This window comes from Sphaeramia orbicularis, chromosome 20, assembly GCF_902148855.1.
Source record: "Sphaeramia orbicularis chromosome 20, fSphaOr1.1, whole genome shotgun sequence".
Taxonomy (NCBI): domain Eukaryota; kingdom Metazoa; phylum Chordata; class Actinopteri; order Kurtiformes; family Apogonidae; genus Sphaeramia; species Sphaeramia orbicularis.
Window position 1 is genome coordinate 25,654,324 of NC_043976.1, and position 25,337 is coordinate 25,679,660.

General features: G+C 37.1%; 2 protein-coding genes across 4 annotated transcripts; one reads left to right on the plus strand and one right to left on the minus strand.

Annotated features, from left to right (window-relative positions):
- Positions 1-647: 647 nt before the first annotated feature.
- On the minus strand, positions 648-14,350 carry LOC115411218 (myoneurin). 3 transcript variants are annotated; one of them, XM_030123221.1, is made up of 4 exons: positions 14,202-14,350; positions 13,876-14,095; positions 6,780-7,331; positions 648-2,868 (listed from the first exon to the last, which is right to left on the minus strand). In XM_030123221.1, exons 2-4 carry the CDS (start codon positions 13,900-13,902, stop codon positions 1,801-1,803), a joined length of 1,647 nt encoding a protein of 548 aa, XP_029979081.1. In that variant the 5' UTR covers positions 13,903-14,095; positions 14,202-14,350; the 3' UTR covers positions 648-1,800. The 3 variants fall into 3 exon arrangements, with proteins under 3 accessions (XP_029979081.1, XP_029979082.1, XP_029979083.1); XM_030123222.1 differs by lacking the exon at positions 13,876-14,095; XM_030123223.1 differs by lacking the exons at positions 6,780-7,331; positions 13,876-14,095; positions 14,202-14,350 and adding an exon at positions 4,631-5,263.
- A 2,346-nt stretch (positions 14,351-16,696) lies between these two features.
- On the plus strand, positions 16,697-24,916 carry eif1axb (eukaryotic translation initiation factor 1A X-linked b). Its single transcript, XM_030123230.1, has 7 exons — positions 16,697-16,876; positions 17,579-17,662; positions 20,227-20,330; positions 20,496-20,546; positions 21,921-22,002; positions 22,890-22,981; positions 23,640-24,916. Exons 1-7 carry the CDS (start codon positions 16,861-16,863, stop codon positions 23,643-23,645), a joined length of 435 nt encoding a protein of 144 aa, XP_029979090.1. The 5' UTR covers positions 16,697-16,860; the 3' UTR covers positions 23,646-24,916.
- Positions 24,917-25,337: the final 421 nt, after the last annotated feature.

Here is a 25,337-nt window from a genome sequence, read left to right on the forward strand (position 1 = left end):
TCAACACTTTTCCAAAAGATGAACAGTCATGATTTGTGCCGAGCAGATGATGAACCAAACGCCTCATGGTTCTTAGACAAAAATCACTTTTCTACTTCTATTTTGATAAAAAAAAAAAAAAAAAAAATACACATACTGTATTTCAACTTCACAGGCTGTAAAAAATAAAAATGTTTCACTCAAGCAACTTAACTTTTCAGCTAAACTATATCTGAATTAATGCTGTACAGATAAACCAGAGGTGAGGGGGCGGGGCCTCACAGCTGTCAATCATTCCTTAGAGCTGCAGTCGGTCTCATAGATTTACACGTTCAGATGTACACGACAGAATCAAGCAGGAGGGGGTTTCTTAAACATGGACCAGATCTTATGAGTCAGACTTCACGTCTAAGTTTAAAATAAATTAAAACATTTTCAAGCTAAAAAAAAACAGGCTTATGACCTAAAAATACCTCTTTACTCTGAGAAAGGATTTTACTGTCAAAAAACATCAAACTATGCCCCCATGCTTTCCTGATTTTTGTCAGTTAATCCCGTCAATTAGTACAACCAAAGACGATCCAACTAAAAACAGAAGATCACAGTCTCCAGATGTAAACACACTCTGTTCCTGAATAAAGAACTGTTGAATTCTGTGATAATTTTTAACATATTATCCACAGAATACATGGTATATCTGAAGTGAACACAATGTGTATTTTGTGAGACAAGTGACAGCTTGTGGAGTTGATTCATGGTTTTGCTGTGGCTGTTCTGATCTATCGGTCTAACATAAGATATAAACTGAAAGGATTATACGTCAGCAGTGAGTTAGATTTACAGAGAAGATCCAAATCTTCTGTATCTGAATGCAGTCAAGGATGCAACTTTCAGACTGACAAACATTTTTTGGCAGTTCATTGTGTCATCAACATTTCAATAAAATGACTATTGTCTCTTATTTTAAAAAACATAAATACACAATATGATAGCAGTGTTACTTTGACCAGCAGTTAGATTGAATTCCACATATTCTCACCTTGCCTTTAGTCAGTAGTCTGTTTAGGATTAAAAAACTATCAGTGAGCATTAACGCAGTTTTTTTAATATCAAACTTGAAAAATAAATCCTATAAAATAAACCATTCTTTCATTAGAGAGCAAAACTGAGCCTTTCCTAACACCATAAACCAACCTAAAACCCTTTTATGGTCTAAAACATCCAACAAGTATACTTCATTTTTACCAGTGCATAAATAGTTTTTTGGCTACTTCAGTTTAATTTTGATTTATGTTGGCTTTATTTTTTCCAAGTATTATGACAAAGGTGTTTATTTATAGAAGTGGAAAAATGTATAAGGAGAGAAGGCATGACATAATAAAAGGACGGAAAAAAAAAACAAAAAAACAAGTCTGTTACTGTGTCATCTCTGTTTTAGATACGAGTGTGAATTAAGGGTGAAATTTAAATCAAAGCTGATTTTACCTGAAATTATTTCATTTTGGTTCGTGTTGCATTGTTCATTGCAATTTTTATGTATTTTACCTGTTCTTGAAAACTTTTAGGTTTTATATTTCAGTTAACAAAATTCTTTTTTCATTGCTAGTTTTAGTTTTCAATAACTAAAATAACCCTGACCTGAACCCTAACCTTCCAAACGTCTTTATGAAAATGTTTCTTTTTTGGCTTAAAACAAGCCATACTTTCTTTTAGCCCAACGGTCTAAACTTGCATTAGACAAATCCAGGAGTAAAACCTGAGACAGATTGAACACAAAGGACCGATCTACAACATCCTCTGGTCTAAAAATACAAAACAGGATCAGAAGTCTGAGTCGTCTGTGGCTGAGTTATCGCCACACATCTGCAGCTGCTTTTCACCCGACTTCGGCTGCTGCATCTTCTTCTTCTTCTTCTCGTCGTTCTTCATGTGTAGGGCCAGCCCCCTCTCCGTCATTTCGTAGATCTTACATTCGGCGCAGTAGTACGGTGACACGCCAACATGCCTGAACTGATCCGCCAGGTACGTATCGAGTGTTTTGAAGCCCCTGTTGCAGATGTCGCAGCGAGGGATGATACCTGGATGCTCCGTCTTCAGGTGGCTCTTCAGGCTGAGCCTCGTCCCTCTGTAGCCCGCCGCCTTCTTCTCTCCGCCTTCCGTTGTGCAAAGAAGACACGTGAACACCGCCTCCTTGATGGCATGGCGTCGTGTATGTGCATCCAGTTCGACCTGCGAGCGGACTGTTTGCTTGCAGGTGATGCAGAAGAACGTCTTGTTGCCCTCCTTGTGGTGCATGTGTTTCAAATGGACAGCCAAACCTGACGCTCGCCTGAAGAACTTTCCAGGTGATGGACACAGTGGACATTTCAGTGTTCTTTCACTTTTATTCACTTCCCTGACGCTGCTGTTGGCCTCTTCGCACTCCAACATACGCCTTTTCCTCTCAAACTTCACCTCTTGTTGTTCTTCTTGTTCCTCCTCCTCTTCCTGCACTTTCGGCTTCCTCCTCACCTGGGTTCTAGGCTTTTGCATCACAGGCAGTGGCTCTCTGGTGTGTTCTCTGACTACAGGATGTTTGACTATCGGCTTTTTAGCAGGAACTGACCTGTCTACAGACATTGTGAACTGGTAACTTTCTCCCTCCTCCTCAGGGTTGGAATATTCAATGACGAAGACATTGTCCTCCTCTTCATCGTCCTCTGCTACCACCTCCTCTGTAGGCATCGTACACTCCATCTCGTAGCACACAGTGCCGCCAGGGTTCACCTGCTCCCCTGTGATGTGTGTGTCGTCTATTCGCACCACTGTGATCTGGTCCATCCCACTGGTGGCATCCCAGTTTCCATTTCCTGCCCCAGCTCCGCCTCTGACAAGCAGTTGCTCCGACGACTTCATGAATCAAAAAACAAAACAAAAACAATTATTAAGACCATTCCACCCACCTGATACATTCCCATAATCCCAAAACTAATTAGAAAGCATTCAGAGACTTTGCTGAAAACTTGATCTGGAACATAATATCACTATAATTTAAAGAAATTATAATGATGTTATGCTTCTTAGAGGAATTTAAAAAAACAACAACACAGAAATACATTAAGAACTAGACCACATGGGTTGGATACATATCTACTTTCTGTAAACTTTCTGTTTTATTATTGTTTTTTTCCCCTTTCCTCCCTCTTCTGAAAGGTCTTCATCCTCATGTTATATCTATATTTCACTGAAGCGATGAAAAAGAACTACGACAGAAACTAACAAGCCTTTAATTGTGCAAGATCCTTCTATTATCTAGTAACTCAAGAAACATTACTACCAAATACATATTTTCTGCAGAAAATGTAGCTTTTATGTGTTTCTGTCCAACCGTTCAGAACAGTGCTTTCCAACCCTGAATTGACACAAAATTTTCACAACGGAAACTATTCACCAAATATTTTAATGTACAATAAAAAAGACATTACCATGTAAGTAAGATATTAATCTAGTCATGGAGAAAATTATTAGACCACCCTTGTTTTCTTCAGTTTCTTGTTCATTTTAATGCCTGATACAACTAAAGGTACATTTGTTTGGACAAATATAATGATAACAAAAATAGCTCATAATAGTTTAATTTCAGAGCTGATATTTAGCCATTTTCCATGGTTTTCTTGATAATAACCAAAATCACTTCAGTTCTTACATCAATATCTATGGCATTGTACTGCCAAAAATAGTGCTTATAGGCATTCCATGTTTTCTTTTCTGACTGTTTTAGTCACATGACAAAGGAGTTAGTACTTGGTTGCATAACCAAATGTTTTTGATAACTTTTGATAGTCTAACAATTTTTTCCGTGACTGTATATGAAATGTATTCTGATTTGGATACTTCAGTACTTTTTAAATTTGTTCTGAGGGTTATGGGCGACAGTTTGCACTATTTCAGTAGAAGGGCCTGTTAAATAGACATAAGGGTTTTGGGTCTAATGTTTTCACAATGACACATAGCAGTTTTAATATTATGGTGTGATAAAATTAAGTTTTTTTATTGTGTATTTAATAATGTTTTATTCTTACATGTTAAAGTGCTCTAGCATTGCATAGAATGAACTTCTCAGATATGAGGCATTGAAAGCTGAACAATGAAAAAAGATTAACTTAAAAGACATCCACTTGGTTTGAGACATTTATGGGCAGTTATTACATTTCTAGGCAAAATAAGTAATACAAAATAGTAGTTAAGAAATCGTTATTTGCAACACTATTTTTGTACAATAGTTGGCAAAAAAGTAACTTAAATTTGTCTCTAGAAGAAACTAAAATACAATTTCTATATCATAATAGAAAAAAAAATTCCTTAAACAAGTTATATGAACTATATATGTATTTACTTCGTGCTGTGATACTGCAATTTCAATCTACAGTTAAAATTAAGTGTCACGTTTATGTGACAGTGTTATGATCAAAAGTATCAACGCACATTTTAATCTGTTGCATTATCTTTACTGTTAAGAGTGTTTAGTATGAAGATTTTCAGTGATAAACTTGAGAATAATAAGTTCAAACCGTTTCAATGGGCCTTTTATAACATACGCAGTCTTACTTTAACCATCAGTGTAGTATCAGCTGCAGTTCTCCCTGTAAATAATGTTTACATAAACACTCACCATGAAGTCAGCCATGAACTCGTTGTGAACAGGCAGCTAATGTGCAGACAGAAGCCGCAATAAACTCAAGCCAACGAATGTTTCTCACTTTGCACAAAACGGTAAAGACGAAAAACCTAACAGCACAGATAAATACAGACAAATGGGTTGAACTCCACCTAAATTCAGTGTAGGATGTTAGCTTTCTGTCATTAGCTCCACTGCCCCAAAATGCCTATTTTTTCTAATGTAAATAAAGCAGCGACACTGCGGTACAAAGAGAGGATACCCCCTAGTGGCGCGGATGAATACACACAACTGAAAAAATTACTAGGGTTGGATGTAGGAATAAGTGATAATATAAAACACAGAATGTCTCTCAAATCGAGTGGGTGCCTTCTAGCAGCCCCAAAGATCATCATGTCTTCACATCTGAGACATACAGTCTGTGACATTTAGGCACTTTTGCGCAAAAAAACATTAATATTTCACCAAGGACTATAGATTAATGTCAAATATAATGCCTTTTGTAATAGTCTTTGTAATTATCTCTTCCACGACACTGACAGCTCTTCTGAAAACTGTGAGGAGATTTTTAGTGATCATTATGTTTTCATTATTATTATGTGCCATGTTTCAAGTCAGAGTTTCAGAGCCAATTTAACCCTTTCATGCATGAATTATGAGAACCATAATCAAAATTTTTTTCCTGAGTGTTTTTATTCCTCTTTAGGCATGAAAAAAACATGCCTAAAGAAAATTTTCTTATGAACCTATTTTTCATGGAGTTGCAAAAATGTCCACTCAGCTGGACACCATGCCTTTAATTTTTGAAACAAAGAAACATGTATTTAGTGATATATTGTGTGAAAACTATGAAATAAAAACATTTTTAATGGAGCTAATCTGATGTTTTCTCACATTTTAGCATACTCTAATACCAGTCATTACTCAATTCATGGAGATAATATGCAAAAAAAACAAAAAAACAAAAACCTTTTGTTTAAAAAAAACCCCTGTTAATTACAATTTAATAACAAGCAATTGATTTACACTCAATCATATTACTGCAGATCAGGTTTATCAAGAACAGTTACAGTAATGGTATGAATTGCAGTGTATGGGATAATGCATAAGTGTCCACTGTGTTGGTTGATATGGAACTAAAACAGCAAAATCCATGAATATACAAGAGAACAGCTGTAGAATAGCTGTCCACTGTAGTGACCACTATGCATGAAAGGGTTAAATGGAAAGTAACTATAACAGGAAGCGTTGTAAGGTATTGCCAAGGATCATCCTCAGTACTGGACTGGTAAGGGCCCCTTTACACAGCACAGAGGTCACTGGGTGATCATTGAGCGATCAAAAATTGACCCAATCTCTCAACGATCTCCTAAGCCTCAAAGCTGTTTCTGTGTAAATGTTTAGGAGATCTTTGTGCACTTGTTGTGCCTTTGGCCCCTACTTTAAACTGTCTGGTAAATTGGATCAGGCAGGTTTAGGGTTAGGGGTCAATGAGATAGTCACACCGACTCCCTCATTGATCTCTCAACCATCTCTACCTTCTAGGTGGAAAAATTTTAAAATCATTAAAAGATTGCTGAGATCATTGGGAGATCAATGAGATCATTGAGCTCTCCTTGAGCATGCCTTGAGCGTTCACTGAGAGATCGCTTCCCTTGGCGATCATTGAGAGACTGTTTTGGACCGAGTCAAAACTTTAAGGAGACCGTGGCCACCGTGGAGATCACTAGAAGATCACTGAGAGATCATTGAGAGATATGGGCGATCCCTGGGTCCTCATTAAAAGGTCGTTGAGAAATCTGGCCATTTTTTCAGTGCTCAAGTTGGTAGATGTTACGTTTAGATTATCACAGTCCTCTCTAATGATTTCCTTACCCAAATAGATATGTAGACTATTTGTTTATTTATTTACCTTTATAACAGAAACCAATAAAGCAATAGTATTGATCTGTAAACAAATAATCTTTAGTTTGAATATCAGCTCTGAAAGGCTGACAGTGATCCTGTTGTCTTCATAACAATCATCTATTACAACTAGCGCACTGACCCGTAGGGAACCATGGGTTCTAGATGTGGTAGTTTTTATGCTGAGGAAAGCTGACTTTTGGGAAAAGATATTAGTGTATATTTTAAAAGTACTGACCAAGCAGCAGCTCTGAGCTTCATTGGGAAATCTCAGTGCTCCACATTTGTCACACAAAGTATCCATTGCTCCCATATAAAACGGCTCAACTTCTGGAGACTTTTGCCTAACAACAGCATAACGTTGTGGGTATAGTCTCTGTCTGCGTCTCTCAGCCCTTTGCTGAAGACGTAATTTTCGCTGAGCCTCATTTTCATTTTGAATTCTAGTGCGATGCTGAATAGCATCAGTGGCCTGCCGTTTTAGTTTTTCTGTTGAAGTTTCATTTTGTCTTCTTGCTCGCGTCGCTGCAGCATTTTGTGCTAGGCGATGAGCTCTTTCTGTTGATGTTTCATTTTGTCTTCTTGCTCGCGTCGCTGCAGCATTTCGTGCTAGGCGCTGAGCTCTTTCTGTTGATGTCTCATTTTGTCTTCTTGCTCGCATCGCTGCAGCATTTTGTGCTAGGCGTCGCTCTCGCTCTGATGAAGACTCAGCTGCCCGACGGGACCTTTGTCTTTTAGTATTGGCTTTGAGATGTTTTCCAGTAATAAGACTTTTTCTATGGGAAGGCATCTAAAAATACAAAAAAGTAAACACAATTATTAATAGTATTAAGGTAAATAGGTTGAGAGAGAGACAGAGAGAGAGAGAGAGAGAGAGAGAGAGAGAGAGAAAAATTTAACATTTCAAACACTGCTGATTCAATTCATTACACAAATGAATGAGTATAAATATTGGTGTAATAAACTTCTCACATCTGATACAGTTCATTCCTCTACTTTTTAAATTCCACTGGCATTTTCAGTTCAATAACCTCTCAGCTGGCATGTTTCTGCACATGAAATTTGACACCATGGTAACGTGGCACTATTGTTTATCTGTTGCTAGGTAACCAACTTCAGTTCTGTGATTCTTTGATTCTGGGCATAGCAACATGATTGTAAGGCTACTGTATTCCAAAATTACTGATATCTCCCAAAATATTGGTCCTATCAACTTGCTGTTTTCACTAGAAACCAAAAATACAGAAGTATGCCAAACTGCAGCTGTCAGCTCTTTCTGGTGTTAACAGGATAACTTCCCCCCTGGACAACTTCCCCCACAGGGGAACTTATGCTAGGATTACCGGGTTCATTCTGTGAAGCCCCTTTTACACAGCACTTCTGTTACAGAAATATTTCACCTTTATTCTGGAATGACATTTGTGTAAACGAAATGGTGGGATCATTTAGTCCCACTGTTATTGCGGCTTTGTAACACCTCTAGAGGTAGTAACAGAGCTGTAATAAAGGTGAAATCATGATTCTGGAACACTAAAAGGAACACCTGTCATTCCACAACCAAAGTGTGACGTTTTGATGACTCTCCCGTGCTGGGGGGATTTAAAAATGAGCGTGGGCTGTGTACAGTAAACAAGCATATCAATGCGACCAGAAACATGTGGAGCTGGGGAGACGCCGAGACCCACGAGCTGTGGGCTTTACAGTGTAAAATAACTTCCCTCTCTGAACAACTCCCCGTGGGGAACTTAGTTGTCCTAGGATAAGTTTCTTTCTCCCCTGGTCAACTAGTCTCAGATACTCAGCTAAAATTTATTTATCATTTCTAAAGGTCTGTCTTTACCAAAAGTACAATACACTGTGAAAATGATTATTTTATTTCTCCCCCCTGGTCAGCCCCCATCCCCTTTTGTAGGTCGATCTTGCCTGTTTTGTCCAATACACAAAGGTATTGTGACTCATGAGAAACCTATGCAAAGAAGGTAAAAAAGGACCACAAAATCACATAAATATTCTTTTATTTTCACCATAATGTAAAGGTCCATGCCACACTGGGTATAGATGACTACGTCCTTACTCAGTAGGCTGGCCATAGCAAGGATCTCAACATCAGTAGCCCACACACTGTCACAATCTATTTTGAATTTCCTTATGTACTCCCTCACTGACTGATCAATGTACATTTCCAGTTGGTCTTTTATGGAGCCAAAATGATGACTTTAATGTTTGATATTGAAAATAAAATTTCACATTAAAAACACACACTGAAACTGAAAAAGGAAACATTGGCACTGAAAAATGTATATTGTAAAAAATGTTAATGGCATCAAAACAGGTATTGGCACTGATAACATTTCGCTGAGGTTTAAAACACAAACATCAAATGTCATATCATTTCTTTTATTTTGCATTCTGATGTGTTTTTGAATGAAAATCATATTATTTTATTTGATGTCACTGTTTTATCAATGACAGTTTATAATTTCAATGACGTTTTTCTTTTTATGATCACATTTTTTTTTACGCTTACTGTGATTTCTCTGTTTCAGTTTCTGTCACCTTTTTGGCGTGGGGAGGGGGGGCAATTTGCATATTATTTGCATACTGAAAACAGCAACACTTGGCTCAGTCAGTTGAACCCCACTGGACTAAGAGAGACAGCAGTTGCATATCGAGGCGCTGGCAGTCGCTGTTTTCAATATGCAAATAATATGCAAATTGCACCCTCTTTGCCCTTCCCCTCAAACCCTCCCCTCCACACCAAAAAGGTGACAGAAGGTTGAAAATGAAAAAACACAGTAAGCATAAAAAAACTGTGATCAAAAAAGAAAAATGTCATCGAAATTAGAAACTGACTCAGGCTCTGACTCGGGTTCTTCTTCTCCAATCACCGCTCCTTCACATTCTCCATCACTGCTCTCTTTCTCTTTCACATCATTAGTATCAGAGGCATTTTACAATTTGCGCCTGGTGACACTGATTCCTCAATCACTGGTGATGCAGCCTCTGACTGAACATACTTCTTCAGTCATGTGCCATTGTATGCAGTCTTAAGTTCAAGACCTTCTTTGTTTTTCAAAACAAACAAGCTCCTCCTCTTCACTTGTAAAATAGTGTCCACCTGACATCAATCGTTCTTCTTCACCTTTAGCAGAACTTGGTCTCCATCGCCATATATAGGAGGTTGTTAGCACCTGTCATGGTCCCGTTTTTGTCTCATCTGAGCCTTCACAGTGGCGTCTGCTGCAGTTCCTTTGGCTACACGGCGTAAGTTCTCAAGTGTTGCAAGCTTTTCCTCCAAGTCTAGCTCATGACCTGCTTCCTTCTCATTCCCCTCAACCAGAAGGTCAATGGGCAGTTTTGGGTGCTTGCCATACATGAGATAATATGGTGGATATCCTGAAGCAATACAGAACGGGAAATAATATTAATATGCTGTAATGGTTTTAGGTGGTTGTTGATCAGATCTAAAGCATCAAATCAACATCATACGTCTATTGGTATCATATTGTCCCAAGTCATTCAATGAAAATCAGCGAGGATGTATAGGTCTTACTAAATTTATCATTCAGATGCACTTTCAAATATTTAAAAGAAACATTTGGAAAAGCATCTCCTTCAGTTTACACAGGAGGGACAATGCATTATCTGTAGTAAAATAAAATGTGTACATATAATCTAGCCTAATTTACTTGTTTTAACATATTCTTTCCATTTTTTTCTTTTACTACCACCAGGTAAGGTGCATATGTCAGTGTTACCTAATTTCTCTACAGGGATTATTAAAATTAATCTTAATCTTTGCAATAACTACCTGGATGGGATTATTATCCAGGTATTATTCACCTATTCCTCAACTGTTTTTCAGTGTTCAGGTTCAGATTATTCACAATAGACATTTGAAATATTTTTAACTGATTTCTACAGGCGTGATGCTGATGAACAGAGGAAACAACAGTATTTAGAAAAAGAGAGAGGGGGTGGAAGAAAGATGTAGAAACAGCAAAGAAAAAAAGACAAAAGACCAGAAGAACCCAGAGAGATATGGGATACTCTGGACTGCTATGAAAATTAAACCTGGACATCAGTTTTCTAAAGTATTGATCAATTCATGACTATTTTTTGATATTCTTGTTCATTTTAATGCCAGGTTGTTGGCCTACTATAATACAGTTTTTCATGTTTGCCAGTTGAACATTTGATCAGATCCAGTTTGTGGTCTTGTTGACATGTTAATGTATCATTCCTACTCAATGATCCTCCAGCAAAACCTGTTTCAAATATGTAAACTATTGAATTATAGGCATTGCAAGTTTATTTATGAAATAAGATGTTCTTAAACAACATTTCTGTTTTTGTCATATTTATGGTATAATCTACAGTTAAAAGTGCTATGTCCATTCAACCCTGTTACTTTAATTTCAACCCTGTTACCATGTCATTTTTCTTGAAATAATCTTGAATAATTCTCTAAACTTGTGAGGGTTTGACCTCTTGACCTTCTAATAGTTTGGATGAATTGATGCATAATGGTTTTGAGCAAATATTTGAGAATCAGTACTGAAATTTGTTTTAAAAAAGTATGTGACTATTGAAAAGTTGGGCAAGCTAAATTTCGAAAGTTGCTTAAATTAATATAATTCAAGTTTTATCTGAAATTTAATGATTATTTAATGTAAATGTGACCTTTTTTACTAAATGGTGAAGGATTTATAAATAGATCTGTATTTTTATGTATTTTTTCAGGTTCTTGAGTATTCATAACAGGGTTGCACTAAGCATAGTGCACAACAAATAAAACATATAATAAAAAGTGTACCTTTGATGCTTGAGCTAGACAAATCCAATTATCTGATGGTTTATTACTTGGTGTTATAAAATGCATGACAAAACTTCATAAAATAATGGAGAGACAGCGTAGATTTTTCAAAGGTTTTGATGCCTAAATTGTCCTCCAATTCTGGAATGACCCATATTTAATAGTGTATATGAAATATATTCAATAGCAGTATGTAATCGGTTGCTCAACATATATACACTTATAAATCTTTAAACCTAAGCTTACCTGTACTGGCATGCTTGGAGGTGCGAATTGCGAATAACACTCCTTCCACAATATCTGACCAGTTGGACTCTTTGTCCTCTAGGTGTTTGAGAAGACACTTCTCAGTGGTACAGTTTTGGCGCTCCACCTATGATGGGAATTTAGGTTGACTAATGTCATTTAAAAAAAGCATTTTCAAGGAATGCCAAATAAAAACATAGAAGTATGTTCGGTTGTGATGCACTTTGCTCGAAATGTTGCATTACATTTAAAAAAATAAATAAATAAATGAGGAAAAATGGGGCAAAATTAGTTGATGAAAGAATTCCCTTTGAAAATGCAAAAAAACCCTCATTGAAAGACACTGAAAGTAGCTAGAAGGTATGTAGATTTAGATATGTCTTCCATGGTTAAATAAAGAACTTAATGTATAAATAGATATGAATCGCTTACCAATCCGTTACACTGAGGATGGTAAGCACTTGAGATTGTGTTCCACCCCTGTGAGACGACAGAGCTCCTTCTGCAGAACGTTAACAAATTCCCTGCCCTGATCAGTAATCTGGACAATTGGAACCCCAAAGCAGCATATCAAACTATAGATGAACTTTGCAACTGACGGAGCTGACTTGTCCTTCAGGGGTCTTGCTTCTGGCCACTTGGTGTGGTAATCAATGGCTGTTACTGGAAGAGGCAAGACATACTGCATATAATATATTATTAGTCTATATTGTGTATTAGGCGTTTAGTAACATTCAGAATGATTTTTACTCTACCATCCCTTAGAGATAATTCGAAATGATCATGTGTTGTATAAATACATGCAGTTTCAGTGACCTGTGAGTATGTAAGGTCTTACCTATATACTTGTAGCCTTCTGGTGTTTCAGGAAGTGGTCCTCTGATGTCAATACCAATCTGAACCCACTGCTCCTTTGGAAATGGGATGGGATGAAGTTCTGCGCTGACCTTCTGAATTGGCCTATTGACCCTTTAACATTTGTCACACTCTCTGACCACTTTTTCAATGTCCTTTGACATCCCTGGCCAGTAAAACTTGTCAGTGACTTTCGCAATAGTTTTGTCTCTTCCTAGATGTCCTCCCAACACCTTCCATTCTTTAATTTCCTCAAGTCCTTCATGTTAGGCTTTCATCCCTCTGATTTGCTCAGCCTCATCTGTGATGACACAGACGCACTTTCCTGAGTTTGGGGTGTGTGTGTGTGTGTGTGTGGGGGAGCATACTGTATTATTACACTATAAAAGATTTTGCCTTCAAAGTAATATTTCACAGATTACAATGTATACTATAAAAACATACTCCTTTAAGAAGCTGAGTGATATCGCCACAAAATAATAATTTTAACAGTGTATTGTACCTTCATATAAAAACAGACCTCTTGAAATGATAAATACATTTCAGCTGAGTTATCTGAGACTAATATAGTCAGGCAAAAATGGAGGGGTGGGGGGTGGGGGGGGTTGTTACACATATCCAGGCCTGGATAACTCCCCCTCCCCACAAGTTTTTAGGCTGAGATTGCATCAAAATCTGGGTGCCATAAACAGAGGTAAATGTAACAAATTCATGGGGCCCAGCATTTCTGGGGGGCCCATAGAGCTGTGGAGGGGGTCCAGTGGATACAGGTGAGAAGCTGAGAAAATTTTGTGTAAAGTCCACTGTATAATAGAGGCCTTGAGAGCATGTTAAGTCTAACTTTTGCTTCATGCCAGCATTAGTTACATTAGTTATGGAACACACCCCCACCTATATTACTGCTGCCCCTACCCCACATATACCCCCCCCCCCCAAAAAAAAAAAAAAAAAGTTTATAAAGGATCCACAATGTTTAGCTTTCATGTCATGAACAAAATAATTTTCACAGTGTACTGTACCTTCATATAAAGACAGACCTCTTGAAATGATAAATACATTTCAGCTGAGTATCTGAGACTAATATACAGTAGTCAGGCAAAAATGAAGAATTAATGAATAATTTACAGATGATATTGCATCTTCACATTTATTGGAAACTAAGGTGGTCTGGCAGTGGGCTGACTTCTTCAAGCCTGGGCTAACCCTCCCGAAAATTCAGAAGGTAGATATTACATCAAAATTATATTATACCGATTAGAATGTATATTACATACATAAAGACATGTACCTCCTACAGAAATAATAAAAAAGGCGTTTAAAAAAAAAAAAAAAAAAAAAAAAGAAACCACAGGTGATGGCAGTAGTGCCATAGATCAGTTTGCAGTCCTTGTCAGTACAGAACACACACAACCCTTACCTCTGACTGTATGCAGAACACTTCCATTCTGCAGGTCGTAGGTTGAAGCTCTGGCTCGAAAGTCCGTTTTTTGCTGTATTGAGAGTCCAGTAGGGTGTGATCCTGACGACAAGTTCTTGTATACTTCCTGAATCTTCTCAGAAAATGACAGCGTACTACTGCACGATGCCATGATGGAGGAGGGGGACTTGTCCAGGGGAGACAAGTGGATAACTTCCCCCTTCGAGGGGGGAAAGTTATTCTGTTACACCGGATTTTGTGTGATGCCCGACACACTCACAGACAAACAGAGTCCGCTTCCCTTTTTCAATATAGATATTTCTTACCTTTATTCTTGGGCATGTTCTTTCACGCCTCGGACACTGTAATCCCGCTTGTTAGAAACGGCTGTTTAATAATCAGTGTTTACAGCCGGCGGAAGGACACGTGTACACTAACAAAGTGGTCCGGGTTAGTCACAGCTGAATCTGCCTGAATCGTTCCACCGGTCTGTGTGTGATGTCCGACACACACACACACACACACACACACACACACACACACACACACACACACACACACACACACACACAGAGTCCACTTCCCCTTTCTCTGTATTCTAAAAGGGAAGTGGACTCTGTCAGTGTGTCTCGGGCATCACACAAAATCCGGAAAGAGCTGACTGCTGCAGTTTGGCATACTTATGTATTTTTGGTCAAGGAATAGACAAGCGAAAACGGCAAATTGATAGGACAAATATTTTGGGAGATATTAGTAATTTTTAATACAATAGCTTTTCAAATGCCCAGAAACATAGCATCATCATTGAAGTGGGTTACCTAGAAAGAGATATTCAATGGGGCCACGTTACCATGGTGTCAAATTTCATATGCAGAAACAGACATAACAAGTGAGAGATTATTCAACCGAAAATGCCAGTGGAATTTACCAAGAAAGTAAAGGAATGAACTGTATCAGAGGCTCTAGAACTCGTGATGGCCCACAGGTAATATATATTAATATAAATAGATAAAGCAGAGCAGTTTTGAATGTCTTGGCAGAAGTGATAAAATGGGAGAGTGCTGCAAGCCTCTCTGTATTTTTCTGAAGAAAACAGGATTAATAGATGAGATCAGAGCCTTCGATATAAACCGAGTCACGACACTTCCATAGACTCTCTTGAAAAAAAAAAAAAAAAAAAAAAAAAAAAATGGCGGATGAAATAGGGACCTACTTCCGGGTTATGGCGGGGCAGATAGTTCCTACATTGAGTGTAACAGTGTCAGAACACAGTCATTTCTATTGCAGATGCTTTAGCAGTTACAGCACTAAGTTAATAAGATACCATCATCTTTCCAATTATCAAGTGTATTTCCTGTATTAGCTGACATTTATATTGTAAATTCTGTTTTCTTTGGTATGTGTTAGCGTTTGTATAAATTTATATCTTAAACAACTGTTGTATTCAATTTTCAGCTATAGCCCTATAGTTAGCTAGCTTGACTTGGCCCGCTGTTTAATCACTATAACCACAAATTATGGAGTTTTTAAAATAAGGGAACATTAGTACAAATTTTGTTATCAGTGGGTTTTATTTTAGTTGTTTGGCTGAGCTGTTGGTGTTTGGTAAAGTTTGTCAGCTGAGGTAATGTGCTAATTAGGAGGAGAGTTGCTGTAGAGCTGAGCCCTGCCAATAAAAGTTAATTAAAGTTATTATTCATGAGTTAAAGGAGGCGAAACTGCTGTAACATGGCGTTTGTAATATCCAACTCATCCTATAATAATTCTGTTGAGTTTGGAGTTTGCTAATGTTGAGTTTTTAATGAGTTTAACATCCATGCTAATGCTAACATGCTAAGTTAGCTGCTATGCTATATGCTATCCATTGGTTAATACTTCATTGTGTGTATCAGGAGAGCGGAGTTTGGCAGACACAGTGTTCACAGCTAACCACTGTTTATTGCTTGTACCACAGTCCTATAATAGTAAAACTTAAAAATAGTAAATTGTCTATCTCCTTACGAGTACAGTACAACTGTAGAATGAATGAACTTGTAAAGTTAGCACCACTCACATAAGTAGTCTACCCAAGCTAACACAAACCTTTCCCCCCAAAGTTTAAGTTTTCAAAATAATAAATGCTGTCCTTTCAGTGCACAACCCCACTACTCAAAAGCATAACTGACACAACAGTACATACAGTCGTGCAACAGTTGTGTGTGTTTTATTTTGAGATTTACGATACTCACTACTGTTTGTCCCATGGAATGACATGACAGCACTTGGTTTGTTTGGAACAATTCAGGCTTACATGAACCATGTGATCACCAGAGTGGCAACATCAAAGTGTGTCGTAACTCTGGTTGAGATGAGACAGAAATTCTAATAAATTTAGTATTATGTTGATACTAATGTTATTTATTTAGTACAGCTTTACTTCTTTATTCTTTTCTTTATTTTATTTTTTCCTTATATATATATAATTTGTACAGGGTGTCCCATAAGTCTCCATACATAGGAGACATAATACATTCCATACATATATGGTTCTAACATGTATTTCTTTATATTTATTCTTTATAGTTCTTCAGCAGACACGCATTGAAATGTGTTCCCGACAAAATGGCTGTCGTATAGAGCATATTATGTAAATAAAAATTATTTATGTCAAGAAACGTTGATTTTTCCTATGTATGGAGACTTATGGGACACCCTGTACATTGTAACCTGTAGTAATAAGCCATGATGTTGCACACTCCGGTACAGTAGGTGGCGGTATGCACCTTTTAACGCGGAGTGCAATCCGCCAATAAAATGAGGGAAGAAGAAGTATTGGCGGGCGCATGCGCAGACCGGTAGAACGATTCAGGCAGATTCAGCGGTGACTAGGTATCACGTACCGCTCTGTTAGTGTACATCTGTTCTTTCGCCGACTGTAAACATTGATTATTCAACAGTTAGCCGTTTCTATCAAGCAGGATTACAGTAACCGAGGCGTGAAAGAATATGCCCAAGAATAAAGGTAAGAAATATCAGATTTAACTGGTTTGTTCGTGTTGTTAATTGTCTTCGCGCTGGTGGAGCCCGCCGTGGAGACACGCAGTGAAAACGTGACACTGACCAGCTAATGCTAATTACCAACACGAAACATAGCCTTTCACATAAACATCTAAAATGTCGACGTGTAGGTGAGTATATCACATGTTTGGTAGTTTTTAAGCTCCAATCCGTTAAAGGTGAAGTCTGTCGTTACTTGAAACATGTTAGATTAGTAATTCTGATGCTAGCTGACGCAGCTAACTAGCTAGTTGCTAGTTAAACCCCACCCGTCGGCCCGTGACATCTTCGACTTAATTTCATCTAAATTTATCAGCGGTTATAGTATTACCTGGGGTTTAATTCATCTTTAAGTCTTAAGTGAAACGTTTGAATAGTGTACCAGCCCCAATATGTGTGATAAAGAAGTTTAGTAGCATACAAACGTTCGCTTAAGGGAAATGTCACTGTTCTATCCTGTCAGCCGACCTGTAACTGTAGGGTGTGAATGGAGAGATGTTCATTTGATGGTTAACGAATAGATTAAGACTAGATAATATCTTATATAGAAATTTAAGCACGGGCCGGGAGATTTAAACGATCTGACATTGGTAGTTAACTTAGATTGGATGTGGTGACTCCAATAAATGGGCATCCTAATGAATCAGTTTGTGTTTGTGCCTTACAGGTAAAGGAGGAAAGAACCGGCGGCGTGGAAAGAACGAAAATGAGTCTGAGAAAAGAGAGCTGGTGTTCAAAGAGGATGGACAGGGTGAGTACCTGTGCTGCCCTAGTTTTCAGGTAAACCCAGCTGTTTTTTAGGAGAGTTACATCAAGTGGGTTTGTCATGATCCTTCATTTGCTTTACGTATATGAATATAACTTTGGTACACCTAGTGTCTCTAAAATGAATTTTTAGTACCAATGGAGTGATTGTTATGAGGGCAGTGTACGGAGTATCCACTAATGTCTTGTACATTTGGCAAACAGATTCATGAAACGAGTTTTAATTTAACATAGATTGGCCACTGTGATTGGTGAAATGTCATGTGACACTATTAGCACTGATATCTGGCTGATATATCTTCACATCCCTAGTGTTTTTTGTTGTTGTTGTTGTTGTTGTTGTTTTACAATCTCTTTGAATGTTTAAGAATGTAAATGAACAATAAAGGAACTAGTTATACTCTAATTTTATTTTATTTTTTTGTCTAAATAAGATATTGTATAAACTGCACATTTTATGCCATAATTATACTATAAGTCTAATAACAATGTAATAACACATTATGAAGAAATGATTAGGCATAAATTAAGTTCTGTGTTATCACTGGTGCCCTCAAAATTGTCATGAAATTTGACATTGCTGTTAGTTTCATCCAGCTGTGTTCAGACAGGTAAATTTGAACCAGTATGCAGATAGGTCACCAAAAATAATATATAACAGTGTGAATCAATCAGTTACAGTTTTATTTATCTCATTATTTTTCCCATCCCTTCATTCTTATGACTCTTTTCTCTCTGCATTGTAAGAAACTATTATGAATATCTGCAAATCTCCTTGAAAGTAGATGCTTTTTTGTGAGGAGCTACCTCATGTTTATCACAAAACCTTCTTCCTCCTAAATCGCAGTCATAATGAATGGAAGCTCTGCTAATCAGTTCAGAGACACCCTCCCACTGGGCAGGATAGACTTCTAATGTTGTGTGTTCTTTTTCAGTTTCACAATGTTAACTCAGCCCAGCCCTAACCTTCTTCATTGGTTTGTTGTTGCCTAGGAACTTGTAAATGATCCAAGAGAGACAGTCACTGCTTTTGAGGGTTTTAACATAGACACCGAGGACTGCGAGTAATTATTTTAGTTTTGAATTTAATTCACATATAACTTTTGTTATGAATGTATTCCTCTTATAGAAGACAAAATAGCCTGAAGTGATATCTGTGTAGAACAGTGTCAGTATACTTCAGAATCTTTGTGTTTATAATGGGGATCAGCATTTGTTTCTTGAATACGTAGATGTGTAAACCGTTTGTGCACACTTGGTATAAATAAATCAGTGGTCAGCAGTAGGGTTTTGGTATTGCTGGTGATTTCCTAAATCTACTTTAATTGCATTTATAGGCCAGTAGGTGCAATAAGAAAGTAATTGGTTTAAAATGAATACTTTAGAATACACCTGATATGTAAATTATAGTGACATTCAGTGATTTCTAAAGGGTTTTACAAAATAGCTATAACAGCTTCATTAATACAGATAATAGGCAAATAAACTGAAACCTTTAAATGAGAAACTGAAATGAGAAGAGAGTAGCCAATCCATCTTTCTAGACAGACACACATGCAGTTAAAGTAATGATCATATGATGGAGATGTAAATGATATACAGAGATTTGGAGGATCAGGTTGAAAAAGTACAACTAAACCTGTGCTTGTGTGCAAAGTTTTGTCGCTGCCAAAATGCCCATCAGTGTGTAAATGAGATCAGTGTGGAGGAGGTTTTGTTTGTTAACAAAGTCCTTCTAGCAGAAAAGGCTCACAGATGCAGTGTAGGATATTTAGTGGTGTTTTAGACAGCATGTGACCTCCTTAAAGTGTTTATATCTGTAACTCTTAGTTAAGGATTGGAAAATGTACTTCTGAAGTGAGTAATTGACATTAGAGTTTCACCTGGAGCCTTTAAAACTCAGACCAGGAGTCTTCTGCTGCTTGTTTTTCCATCTGTTCCTTCACATTCATATATGATCAATGCCACAACCAGAAAAGATATTTTGCACAATTCTATGAAACCAAAAGTAGAGTCACAGCAAAATTACATCAGTTAGGTACATGGTTGCTCAATTAATTTGTAGATTATATTCTGGATCAGTTTATCAAAGATAAAGTAGTGAAGAAGTCCCTCCTGGATATTTTGAGACCTTTTGTTTTTCCAAGTATTTGTCTATTTTGCTAAGAAAAATAATCACTGATATTATTATTAGAACTTCAAATTATTTTTTCTGTGTAAAGTTGTTACAGCGCTGTATTGTTGTAGGATATATTTAATGTTAAATGTAGAATGATGTAACTTATAATCAAATAGAAGTCAAAGATGACATGAAAGGAGCCCTTTTTTGACACTTGTGCTCAACAATAACAATTTTCATCCATGTCCACATTCACCATCAAAACACACTGAATATCCATGTGATGTCCTGTTAACCTGTCTCTGTTTTTGATTGAACAGAGACAATGCGGTTGTTTTCCCAGGTTGAAAGTCTCAATTTCTGCTTTTGAAGCCTTTTTTGTTGAATGAACTGGCGAGATCATCTGGTTTTTACCTTCTTGTGTCATCCAGAATATGCTCAGGTGATCAAAATGCTGGGAAACGGACGTCTGGAGGCCATGTGCTTTGACGGAACCAAGCGGCTTTGCCACATCAGAGGAAAACTCCGGAAAAAGGTAGGAAAGTCTGTCCTATCACCTCACGCCTTCCCCCACACAGAGGAACCCCCTGCCCTCGCGGTGTACCGCTGAATCAGCTGGTTGTCAACGGTCAGTCGGCCACTGGGTGCACGTGAGGTCAGAAAGGGCAGTCTGGATAATCTCTGCTGTGTTTCCCTTCAGGTTTGGATCAACACGTCAGACATCATCCTGGTCGGACTCAGAGATTACCAGGTGGGGTGGTCGCACAAACAGCACTTGATTCACTTTTACCCCAAAGTTTTTTGACTCAGTCTCCTTGGGAGCCACAGTTTAAAAAATAAATAAATAAATAAATAAAATTCATATTCTAGCATATAAAATACAAAAATACCAGAATGTTTTATCTATTCAGATGTACTTCATGTGATTAGAATTCTCTCCTCTTGCTACTGAAAATAAAAAGAGGTAGAAAAATCAAAAGAAGAAAAACTTCAATACGAATGAAGATTATAATTGTTTAGATAAGCATGAAATCATCAAAATGAATAAAAATGAGAAATAAATCAATTTCAAAATAAGGACACCTGAAAGGTAAACGTTGATTTGTTATGAGGTGGAAATATTAATGTTTATTAGAACCAGTGTTTCACACAGTTTGTGTCTGTATCAGAGATGATATTTTATGTAATTATGGAATCATTTGGTGGTGCTTCAACTCACACCAGGTTGAGCTCTTCTATTAATATATATCAAACATGATGGAACAGTTGTGTAGTAATTATTAATTATCTAAGGCTAAGGTACAAATGAGAAAATAAAGCCAAGAATTCTGCTCATAATTTAAACTAACCCTTAAACTGAAAAAGATCTGGTAAATGTACAGTTAAAGCACTGGATTGATAAGCAATATTGATAAGTGTAGCAATGTCAATAAAATCTTAGCAATACCCATTCCAAGTTCCAGACAAAAGATGTCAAAACGCACAGATGTATTTGCCTGAGGCCAAAACTTGTTCATCCTAAAAAGTGTCTCAAAGCTGTTTTTCTAGATCTTCAATGGTCAGAGTAAAATATATAACAATAGTATAATGTGAGTTTCCAAATTAAAATAGTATGTGTGATGTTTTCTAGAAGACATGTACATTCATGTGAAAGTAAAAGGAGGGAAATGTAATAAGACAAAAATGACATCAGAACAACAGAACAAAATCTTGTGAAAGATGAAACATGACATACAAAAACTTAAAAGCCGGAGGAAGATAAATTTGAAGTAAAAATACACACCAAGAGGTAAACAATTTAAAAAAAGAGTCAAGATGACAAAGATGTAAAAGACATGACAAAATTGGTTTTCAGACACATTATTTTGATGCTGGAATAGTCAATACAGACATGAACATTACAAAATGAACTATGTATGTTTGTAAATTTGGGTCCCAGGGAGACATATGTTTGTTGCATTAGGTTTCAAGTTGAGGAAGTTTGAGAATCGCTGCTTTAAAGTATGAGATTTGTTTATTCAAGTTTTAATGCAAGTAAAATTAAAGCCTGTGAATTTTATTGATGTTTCCTGATCACCAGTACTTGTTAACCTAACACAGCACATGTGACATCCTCTTATCTCAGGATAACAAAGCTGATGTCATCCTCAAGTACAATGCAGATGAGGCTCGTAGTTTGAAAGCCTACGGAGAGCTGCCAGAGCATGGTGAGTTTATTAATAATAGTAATAATGATAATAACGGATTGGATTTCTATTGCGCTTTTCAAGGCACCCAAAGTGCTTCACTTTATTGATCCATTACACATTCACACACTGCACCAGTCGGATCCAGAGACTATAGTGAAATGTAGTTATCATGCAGTTCCTGACTTTGAACAGCAGAGGTCCTCACTGTCCAGGCCTTCATCTTCCTCCTGCATTCAACAACAATTATATTGTTTCTGTTGTTGCACCATCGCAGTAGTCTAGGCCTGCTTCTCATGCAGTTAATTCACGTCTCCTCACTCCTCCTGTGAAGAATATCCAGTTCCCTCTTTTGTTCAGAGGAGCAAAGATAAACAAACTGTTGTCTGAAGTCTTACTGAACCAGTGCAGTCATTTTAATGGAAATCTGTTAGTGGTCAGACAGAGCTGATGAAACAGATCTGAAGACGCACCAAGCTTTATGTAGAAGACATGCCTTCAAATATCTAAAATGCAGTCATTTTAGGTCTGAAAAAGTCTTGTATATAATTTCAACAGGTTTTAAAAATTAATTAGACAATGAAGTTAATGATGCTTTCACTGATTTCAGTCTCTTGTTATTGATCACACTGTAAGAAAACTATAAAGAAATTCATCATGGAACAAATTTGCCAATGCAGAATGTGCAGCATTTGTCAAAACTGAAGGGTGTTAATGAAACAAATCCAAACTAAAGCCAACTCATCCCAAGACAACATCATCAGGAAAATGTAACTCCTTCAGAGGACAGGATGTTTCACTTCTTCGTTTCCTCGTTTAAGATCTGAGTGATGAAACTGTTGAAACTTGATGTGAATCCGCCACGGACATGTTTGTTTTCTAAACCTTTGTTATCCTTTATCCCACAGCTAAAATCAATGAGACAGACACGTTCGGACCTGGAGACGATGATGAGATCCAGTTTGATGACATTGGCGATGATGACGAGGACATTGATGACGTAGGGACCCTTTCATTTCCATATTTTGAGGCTTTTAGTATGTGTAGAATCAATACATATACTAAAATTAATGCTTTACCTTGGATATGAACATGTTTTCTACAAACATTTTGCTGCGATCTCTGTCATTAGAAAAATCCATATCTATGTAGAACTATGCAGGTTGCAGCTACAGATGTAGTTTGATGTTCATCTTTTGTTGCACGTGACAGTGAAGTGAATAATTTTTGGTTCTGGATGGTAGTTGAATTGACGAAAGCAGTAGAATTAAATTATAAAGCATTTTAAGCAATACTCTGAAATTAACAAAGAAATCCAGATAAACCATTAATGGTGATCCAAGGCTGTGGCATGGATTAATGAGGCATTTATTTTCTTTTGGCATTAAAATCTTCAAAAAAAACCCTTGTAATGTCTGAGATGGACATAACATTTTCCTCTACCAGTACAAATCCTAAGATATTATGTTCAACTACATAAACTGTCATGTAAAACAAAAGTGGAGCTAAAACAACCACATCTTCAGTTTTAAAGTTAAACCAGCAAATGTACATCATTTCACCTTGAAAATCATTAATAATAAGAATCAATGCTATGTGTTAATGATAATGAGATATAATGTTTAAAAAATAACCATTTTCTTTTTTTTCTGTTTCAGATATAAACACCGGCTACAAGAGAGGGAATGTTGGATTTTAGTTCAAATGCTCCGATTGGGATATTTTGAGCCGATACTTCGCACCAATAATAAATATTTTTATTAAGATCAGCCTATGCCAATCCAATACAGTTTATTAAAATACAGTATGTTTCCCATTTTTTCAGTTTGTTTACCATCAGTCAACGTCTTTGTTGAACTTTTAAGTGCGTTTCACATTAGGGGAAAAATGCCATCAGTACTTTGAGTTTATTAAATGAGTATATTTCAGATGCTGCTTTGGTAAACCTGTCTGTTATCACTCGTAGCAACGGTCGCCTGGTGACTGATGACGACACAGACAGTGGGATTGGAGAATCAGAGTAGGCTGATCACCAGCATCATATGTAGAGTGAAAATCAGGAGCATTGATAGATTTGTACCCGTTTGCTTCAACAAAACGACAAAGTCGTCACTGTGTTTATGGAGTTTTTCTTTTTTTCTTTCTTGTATCGTCCAACAAACACTCACTCACTGATACTAAAATGCAAAATGTCTCACCAGTGCAAACTGCAACGTAATCTTTTTAAAAATGTATTTATATCTATTTCACACTATGTGGAATATTACTTCGAATACAGAATCTCTGGATTCGCCAATAAACATATAAACCATTTTGTGTTTTTTTTTTTTTCCTTTTTTTTTTTTGTCCTTTGTAGCTGTGGTCTGTAAGACAGTTTCTAAAGTTTCAGACAGTCTGAAAGCTGTTGATTGACAGGAGAAAGAGAAAAGCACTGACTATAGCTCTGTGTCCTGTGAGTTCATGTTGTATTCATCATAGTCCACTGACAAAATGAACTTATCTGCTCGTTTTGAATCGAAACATGGCCTAATGAAGGCGATCCCTCCCTGGAATCAAAAGAAAAATCTAAATGTATTTTTCTATAATTTCCCTTATTTGTGTTTCTGTCTGTCTGTTCTGTTTTGAACTCTTTGCTGCTCGCTCTGTAGCCTCAACGCTCAGTGGAGCTCGGCTCAGTCGGCCGCGCCGTCTCATTCTAGACCAGTGGTTCCCAAACACTTCCACAGCAGATGCACACACCAGTAAAACCTCACAGATCATTAACGTATATCGTCAAATACCTATTTTCTCTCTTGTCCCCTTTCAGCACCTCAGTTTGGGAACCTCTAGTCTAGACCGCATGAGGCCTGTTGCTGTTGTTGCTGTAACTCTGAATTAATAAAAAAATGTAGTATGATGTTTGAAGGCTGGGTTTCCAATAAAGATCTTAACTCCACTGACCTGGCAACGTGATTTTTGGTGCAATGAGCACTTCTATGCCGGTCTTGCAACATGAACTGCAGTGGTGAAAAGTAAATGAGTACTTATACTCAAGTATAAATAAGAGGTTTAGAGAAATTCAGGATTTTAAGAGTCTTCCAGTAACATTTCAGAACTGTCATTTTCAACCCTGTATCATCTTGAGTTGTCACTGTAGGTTTTCCTTTTTTTGTGCATATGTAGTTCTTATAGGAAACATCTGATTTAATTACAGGGAATTTCATTATGTCCAGTAAAGAAATAGCCCAAAACAATCTGTCCAAAAAAGCAGCTCCTGCTGCCATTTTGTACATTTTTGTATTATCTATTCAATTAAACAAAATTTATAGATAGATTTAGAGATCATATTAGGCCGCATGTGGACCCTGAAGTTAAGT